At 35.8% G+C, this 9,279-nt stretch overlaps 1 protein-coding gene across 1 annotated transcript; it reads left to right on the top strand.

Moving 5' to 3' along the window:
- Positions 1-283: 283 nt before the first annotated feature.
- On the top strand, positions 284-6,206 carry LOC143919415 (uncharacterized). Its single transcript, XM_077441726.1, has 3 exons — positions 284-2,388; positions 2,461-3,059; positions 5,525-6,206. The coding sequence occupies exon 1, from the start codon at positions 1,813-1,815 to the stop codon at positions 2,143-2,145; it is 333 nt and encodes a 110-aa protein (XP_077297852.1). The 5' UTR covers positions 284-1,812; the 3' UTR covers positions 2,146-2,388; positions 2,461-3,059; positions 5,525-6,206.
- Positions 6,207-9,279: the final 3,073 nt, after the last annotated feature.

Here is a 9,279-nt window from a genome sequence, read left to right as displayed (position 1 = left end):
TTAATTTTTTCTGTTATTTTTTAATTGTTGTGTTTAAATTGTATATACATATGTGTTGTCTTTAAATTGAATATATATAAATTTTACATGTATAAATTACATGTATAAATTTTATTAAAATTCATCGAAATTTTTTATTATTTAACATTAAACTCTTCATAAAAATAGATGCTAAAATTGAACATTTTTAATGCCCTAAAACGCTAAAATACAAAATGAAAATGCTAAAATTGAAAAAAATAGATGCCCAAAATACGTGTCTCTAGTCATGACTCATGATCCACGGGAGACTTGTGACAAAAGTCACGTAGACCATTCATCGATGGCCAACCGTTTCAGGTTTTCAGTGGTCGAAAACGGCCGAATATTTAGATTTTGCATTATTATAACATACATTGTACATACGTACATGTGGGTGTGTGTATTTGGTTTTGTCAACAACAGATGTTTGACTATGACGACAAAAGAGTGAGCAAATAATAATCGGTATATGTACATGTGTGGTACATGTATTTATCCACGTACATATGTATGTATAATAAATCAACAATTGTTTTAAAAGAGTGTGATGAGGTCGAAAATTTCACTGAGATGTGTTTCGTTTAGAACTTACATACATATGTACATATGTATACTTGTCAGAATTGAGTAAATGAATCACAGAACATCATTGTAGGAATTGAGTTAATGAATCATAGAACCAAGAACACATACATATAAATGTTAATTTGTATATATGTGAATAAATGTTGATTTGTTCCGGTACTGTTTGCTAGCTTAAGTTGGGTGTTTAATAAAATTACGACTACGAAAGAAAGGAAATTTCTAGATGCTAGAAATAGCATTATGGTCTTTTGTAGTTCAGGCTTTTAAGAATGATATTTAAAAATCAAAACCAATAATTTTTTAAATAGTAATAAAATATAAAATGCGGTGGTTTGTTAAAATATAAAAACTAAAAACAAAATAAAATTTTGAACTGAAGCACCGTGCGAGAAATTAGGTATTAAGTCTACGGAAATCGGATATATATGTATGTACATAAACATAAAATCATGCAATTAACATGTGTATGTACATATGTATATAATAAAAACAACAGAACTTTAAAATGAAAGTGTAATAGATCAATTGGTAAATAATAATTAACAATGGAATAATAACAATTCTCCTTCCCAATCGACATTACACTAACACAATAAAGATTAAAATATTTTGTCCTCTTAAATTTAAATCGAAAAATCTTAATATGTAAATGAAAATAAAGTCTAACAAACAATCGAGTAGAGCCGACATAAAGTAAGAGGCTAATAATAAAAATACGCCCGTTTCGAATTTCGACAAAGAATTTTGCACGTGTTTGAAAAAAAATTCGAGTCTTCGGCTTTCTTTGGGTGTTAAATTACGATGCAATAAAATTTATGACTTACTAGTAGAGGTAGGATAGTCACAGTGCTATCCATTGTTCCATTGTTGTAAATCCTTTGTAAAAAAGGTTCGGCAAACCTTTAACAATGCATTTACAACCTTTGAACAATACGCGGCACCTTCTGGGTCCGGTGACTACTTACTAGGAACGAAGGATGATTCCCAGTGTCCGAAAAAAGGTCTTTTCTCTTTACCTGTTATTTAATCGATTGCGAAATTGCAAATATCGAAAACAATTTTCAAGATTTGTATAATTTTTACTAACCTCTTTTACGTTTCACTTACGATTACAATTCAGGAAAAAGTTTGCCTCTTATCCGATCGTTTTCATACTTTGCCATATTGCTCATTTTGGTCATTATCAAAAGAACACATGTCGGCACCATGCGAGGATCCACCCTGAAAAAAAGAGTGAAGAAGACACTGATAACTACAACTGAAGCTCCTCAACCAGGCTGTTCTCAGACCGCTCAGATGGAGACCGAGTGGCAGTTTCCAAAACATATGGCAAAGAACGTGAAAGATGTTGCTCCTGAATTTAAAATTCAGGAGAAAAACAAATTTGAAGGGCTCTTGGAAGTTTCCGATGTCCCCAGAAGCGGTGGAAGAATCCCGCCCATCATCATGACAGCTACTGGCACTCACGGCAGCATGATCGAGTCGATCAAGAAGTTTGTAAAATACTTCTCAATGACTTACATTGGTCAAAATACTTAAAAAAACTTCGGGATGAATTGACACCGGACCGACAATTCCATACCTTTTCCAGGAAGGAGGAAAAGGAAATAAAAAGTGTCGTGCGTGGCTTGCCGAAATTGCCGGAAGCTGATATTAAAGATGATATCATCAGACAGGGATTCCCAGTATCCAAAGTCATACTCATGAAGACGAAGGAGCCTAGGAGCAATACTTGGTGTTCTTCGAGCCATCGGTTTCGGCAAAGAAGATCAAAGAAATCCGGTACATCTGTTACGCAAAGGTTAGTGTCGTTAAGTATACTAGTAAATCTCAAAATATCACTCAATGTTTCAGATGCCAAGAATATGGACACGCTGCGAAAAACTGCAATCGGCAGGCCAAATGCGTCAAATGTGCCGGCGCTCACCTCACCGCACAATGCATTCAAGGGATAGTTACATACCCCTGCTGGCTGCTCAGGCTGTACAGGATTTCACCCCGCTAACTTCAAAGACTGTCCAAAAAGACTGAGCTATCTGAAAATGCTGGAATCGAGGAAGAATCGAGCATCAATTGTCAAAGCCAACCCTTGGAAGCTCCCAGTGGTGCAGTCACAAAATATCCCGGTCGTTAACGATCATAACTTCCCAAAGCTACCGACCATTAAAACTCCTTCACCAAATATCCCAAATATCCCTAAAAAAACCCCACCAACCAATCAATCCCAACATTCAACCAACAACAGACCTAACTTCCATGGCGTCTATGGCGAAGATGTTGAAGATCCTCCAGGAGATTCGTGCCAAGGCCAGCGGTTGCACCAACAAACTAGAGCTGGCACTCATGCTTGTCGAATATCTCGATGTCTTTGATTAACGGGAGGCGCCTGCACATTCTAGCTTGGAATGCTCGTGGACTTAAGAATAAGATTCCCGAACTAGAGTCGGCGATCGGTGAGTACTGTGTTGACATACTAGTATGACCTAATCTCCGAGACCTTCTTAAAACCTCACATCCGTATTAACCTACCTAACTTTAACTGCTATCGCGAAGATCGAGAACAGCATGGAGGGGGAGTTGCCATTTTTATAAAATCCTCAATTAAACATTGTCGCGTAATAACTCCGCCACTAAAAAATCTAGAACTAACCGCCATCGAACTAACAATTAACAACACCCGTCACATAGTAGCATCCGCTTACAATCCTCCCCAAAAACGATTATTGGTATCCGATCTTAACAAAATATTTAACATTGGTAGTTCGGTAGTGGTAGCTGGTGACTTTAATGCCAAACATCCGTTATGGAATTGCGTAAACACTGACCAACAAGGCACAACTCTTTTTAAATACATTCAACTAACAGATACAATCTTACTTCATCCGGATACATACACACACTATCCCACAAATAACTCACAACCATCCACACTAGATCTTGTCCTCGTCAAGAACTGCCCAAAATTATCAACCCCAAATGCCCTTCAAGCCCTGTCGTCTGATCATCTCCCGATAATCTTCTCAATCGACGGGAAGCCCGAGGAAATCATCAAGCATAGTTGGGATTACGGGAGAGCTAACTGGCGAGAGTTCAAGTCGTACATAAATGACCAAACTATTCTAACTTCTACCACACTCACAAACAAAACAGAAATCGACAGCTCCATAATACACCTGACGAAATCAATACCTCGATCCAAACACCTTCACATACCTAAGACACAATACATTGAACACAAACTAGAGATAACTGACTTTGTTGCAAATCTAATAAAAAGTAAAAATAAACTCCGTAAAATTTGGCAAACATCAAAAAATCCAGCATTGAAAACATTAATAAATAAGCTGACATATAAAATTAAAATTAGAATCAAAGAAATAAAAAATGAAGCTTGGTCTAAAAATTAGAAAAATTAAGCACAGTTAATGGGTCTCTATGGAAATTAGCTAAAGCGATTCGCAGGACAAAAAATCCATTAGATGATGCAGGAATCTCAGTGACGCGTGATTGCGACAAAGCAGAACTATTATCAAAATCTTTCCAAAAACATCACACACTCACACAACATTACAATCACATACCAACGCATAATAAAGTCAACCGGTCCATTAAAATCATCACAAAAACTCCCACTAACAGTACTAAAAATATAAAATTGGTGCATCCGTGTGAAATCCAAAATATAATACGTAATTTAAAAAATAAAAAGGCACCTGGGCGAGATTCAATAGATAACATCATAATCAAACAACTTCCATTTAAAGCTTTAGTCTCATTATCTAAAATATTCAACGCATGTTTACTCACCGGGTATTTCCCAGAATACTGGAAAACAGCCAACGTAATTCCCATACTTAAGCCCGATAAAATCTCATAAAACCCGGCCAATTATCGACCCATTAGCTTACTTTGCACGCTTTCAAAAATTCTGGAAAAAATAATCTACACTCGTTTACTTAAAGTCGTAAATAATAAATTAATAAATGGACAATTTGGATTTCACACTGGACAATCCACGACCCAACAACTAACAAGACTAACTGAACACGTGACGAAGAACTTTAATATGAAGAGAAGTACCGGAATGGTATGTCTCGACATAGAAAAGGCCTTCGACACGGTTTGGCACGATGGACTCATCCATAAGCTCCTTATTAACAAAATACCAAACTACCTAATTCTTATCATCAAATCGTACCTAACTCGTAGAAAGCTAGTGTTTAGCGTAAATCATGAATTATCGTCTCCAAAAATAATCGCAGCTGGCGTTCCGCAGGGGAGCTTGCTTGGTCCACTCTTGTTCTCCATATATACATATAAATGACATACCTATTCCAAAAAACTGTCATATACCCCTTTATGCAGATGATACCGCTTGCTTCACAAGTAGCAAAAAACCAGACAATATTCATAAAAATCTTGAATTTGCAATTAAAACAATGACTGAACACTTCACTAAGTGGAAAATTCAAATTAATCAAACCAAAACAGATGCCATATTCTTTAGTGTTAGAAAGCATAAGCCAAGTTCAGATCTGAAAATCCCCTCTGGAGAAAGTCTGAAATGGCAGTCAGTAATAAAATATTTAGGAGTAACGTTTGATAAAAGAATGAGACGGGCACCTCACATTGAGGCAGCGAAATGCAAGGCGATGCGGGGTATATCCTCAATATATCCAATATTTAATCGCCATAGTTCTTTATCAACTCAAAATATTGACTTGAAACAATACTCCCAAACGTGTCCAAACAACCCATCCTCTGACACCGGAGTTTCCTCGTCACCGTCGATACGTCGACCCGTTTTTCTGTGCGGAGTTGGATCGTTAGAATATCCAAAGCGACAAACATCGACGAGCGATCCGTACCTTGGCTGTGAAAAAAGCGCACATTAATTTACACTCAATCTATCCTATAGGATTTTGCAACATTGATTGTGTAGGAATCTCGTCATCGAAACATTCGAGCATATTCCACAACAACAAACCACATTCCTCGCATAACTCGCACACGTAAACACCACATGCACTTCTTGGAATCAATCGCCAAACGTTCTAGCAAGTTCCACCCCTACAAGTCAAGTGGAACAAAACCGGTCGAAGAACACCTGCAGCCATTAAACTAAATCGAGCGGAACGGTGCCAAACGTTCTAGCAAGTTCCACCCTAATCGACAAAAACACATTCCTCGCACACGCATAAACACCAGCTGCAACGAGTCACGTGATGCCCAAAAACAATATAAAAGGAGGTCCATCCCGAACAACTTCAGTCGACCCACAGCAGCAAGCGTCGACACACAGCAGCAGACCAGTCGACCCACAGCAACAAGCGCCGACACACAGCAGCGGACCAGCCGAACGAGCCAGCAACACACTGCCGCATCCAGAGACCTTCTGAGCATAGCCGAATGCCGAGCCAGCAACACACTGCCATATCCAGAGACATCTGAACATAGCCGGATCCAGAGCAACGACACATTGCAGATCCAGCGGCCATCACGACACCAAGTCAACAGCCAATAGCCGCTTCAAGAAAACTTCCCCAAATATTCTAATACACTTGTACAATATTTAGGCAAACAATAAAACAACTTTATTCAAACAAACAGCAGTATTAACTACCAAAACACAGACGAACTCGTCTATAATACATGGCGGACTGGTGGTGAAGAACACCTTCACAATTAGATCAGTCCCCATAATTGTGTACCTGCATTGTACTAAAATCGGCGTACTCGAAGACATTTATTTATTTATTTATTTACATACAAATATACCAGGAAGGCTCAACAGGTAAACCCCAAATGCGCCTTCCTGGTCCACATAATTATTACATAGATACATGTAAATCTAAACAATATCTGACATCTATGGTCAGATATTACAAACATCGTATTAATACGATAAATAACTTTCATGTAACAATACGATTTTTTTTATATTCGTTGTCATTGTCTCATTTAACGATCTCCACTATTTTAAAAGATATAGAACGAATTCGTGAAGTCATCCAAGGATTTTAGTCAATCAAATCCACAGCAATAATGTAGCGTGGGAACGTGGGAGAGATTATCCACTGTCTAAGTGCATTCTAGGGTGAACAATAGAAAACCCAGTTTAGGCTAATGGGACTGTGTTAGTGCCCAAACAAAGGATACGCTAGAGTTCTCAGAACTGGGGTGAGTGCGTGCGACTCGCCAGGGTAGACCTACATGCCGAGACAAAAGACACGCCATCAAATCGGGGATGCTATGCTGGGCAACTTGTCCTTTATAAGGAGGTACTCACGGTGGATCAAGTATTCTGGAGAGAGCGGTGGTTACGTGTGGACCTCCTGAATCCCACTTTACGTGTTGAATAAATGTTGTGAAGCGACTTTGGCCTTTCATTTGAATCCTGAACCCACCCCTACGCAAAAATAACAAATACATATGACAATGAACAAAAACAATATGACAATAACTCTGAAAGAAAACCATATTCTAAAAAAAAGACACATCCAAATACAATAGATTTATTATACAAATATTTTGTTTACAATGACGTTTAAATAATATAATAATAAAAATTCCTCAAATAAATAATATATAACTATAGAATAATACGTACACATATATATGCATTTATAAATATAAAAATTGTCATTATCGTGTATGTATATATGTATATATGTAGATAGATTTGCATATAAATACACAATAAGAGGTCAAAAAATAATTACTATACAATCCTAGCATGCAGGTCTTCGAAAAAGATAATTCACGACATTGTTAAACCGAAAAATACATACATCATTATTATCATTTACAATTGTTTAATGGTTTCAACGCAAAATCCTAATTAGAAACCCCAACTTGTGCAAATTTTACAAACGATAATCTACACGGAGGATAAACAACTTCTAATAGATGTTACATTTGAGAGAAAATGTAATTATCGTAACACAGAATCTGATACGTGGTTCGGATCTAATACACATGTCTATTGTACGAACTAACTGGATATAAAAACAAAAACAATTCTATAAATGCAACACTATTCGGTGGTAACGAAATATTTATTTATTACAATAATACAAGAATAACGCCACGTTTGAGACAAACTAGAGTCTGTTCAGATGCGAAACGCAGAATAATTCGAATGCAGATTGGATCCAGACAGTTTTCGGTGCAAAATTAAATAAACCGGATATTGCCACAAATGCTTATTCGATAAGAGTATTATATTAACACTCAAATTCTGCTCCGAATCTCTAAACGCACTACACATATTTTCTTTATATGTACATACATACATATTGAATTAGAAATGAATATTCAAAAGAAAATAATAATATTTTGACCGTAAAGAAAAGGAGCGACCGTTTCTGTTGTACATATTATTTCAATTTAAAAACTGAACATTACATTTCAAAAAATAATCCGGTCAACCTGTCAAATAATGCGTATTTATATTTTTCAAATATTCATTTTTTATAGAAAATTAATTGTGATTCTTATTTCTTAATATCTAAGTAATAATCTCCTATAAATGTATAGTAAAAAACACTAATTAGTTCAAAAGGTTTCATATCAAAAAATTGTGCCTTCTTCACAATGTATACGCACTAGGTTTATCATTAACGTCATTTTACGAATTACATTATTTTTATAATAATAATTAAAATTGAATGTGACTATCAACTTATCGTACACCTTATCGAGAACACTGACTAAGATAAGCTATTGTTATTTGCCCAATATTACAGTTACAATGCGATAAGCTTTAACGCTAAAACTGAAACATCATCGTTATGCACGTAAAGAACAAGGAAAAACTTTTAATTTGCACAAAATATTACACAAATTCATTCGTAAATTAGGAACCCAAAATTGAGATTGTATCGTAATTGAAATGACTAAATAATATACGCACTGAATTGGAAAGCCGTTGCCAAGTCTCGTCAAACTCCATGATGGATTTCCAGCGACTAGTTGAATGGAACCGAGTTTACGGCTGGTTCAAACCGTCATAATGAAATGTTGAATTTACTTTTTGCCCCATTTCAGCTCTAAGAACAAACATATGGCGAATTGGACTCTAGCCTCCAACTGATCGAGCGAAGTTGACAGTAGTTTGAGTCCAATCTGTCGTATGCTTTCGACTAAGAACAGGCCTGGTTTTGCAGATGAACCGTCAATGTATCGTCACGCCTCGCACAATATTTTTCTATACAATAAATTTACAAAAAATACAACAAAATGAAATGACACAATTGCCTAAGCATACAATCGCACTTACAAAATAAATATTTATAAAAATCTAATATTTTTTTCTAGTTGTATTTCATTCAAGATATGAGAAAGTTCAGATTTATTCGTGTTCAGTTCTAAATTTTATTTATTTATTCAATACAATGTAAAAATCGCAATATATTGAAACACTATTTATGAATATTAAGTTACGTTTATCACCGATGAATTTTTATGTCTAAATTAATTTATAATATAATAATAAAAAAACCGATTTCATGTATAAAGTTTACAAAAGCTACAAATATATTTCAGTTCGGCTCTTAGATGAAACTCTTAAATACACGTAATTTTTATATGTAAAGGAAACATTCGCAATGCTGATTTTTATGGCACAACTTAACAATCCGTCGTCCTTTCTCCTTTTTCTTTTCTCTTTTT

Source organism: Arctopsyche grandis, chromosome 11 (genome assembly GCF_051622035.1).
Source record: "Arctopsyche grandis isolate Sample6627 chromosome 11, ASM5162203v2, whole genome shotgun sequence".
Classification (NCBI taxonomy): Eukaryota; Metazoa; Arthropoda; class Insecta; order Trichoptera; family Hydropsychidae; genus Arctopsyche; species Arctopsyche grandis.
This window is presented reverse-complemented; position numbering and strand designations above follow the sequence as displayed.

Excerpts from the sequence above, each read along its gene's own strand:
- LOC143919415 (XM_077441726.1), top strand. The coding sequence starts at position 1,813 with ATGCGAGGATCCACCCTGAAAAAAAGAGTGAAGAAGACACTGATAACT.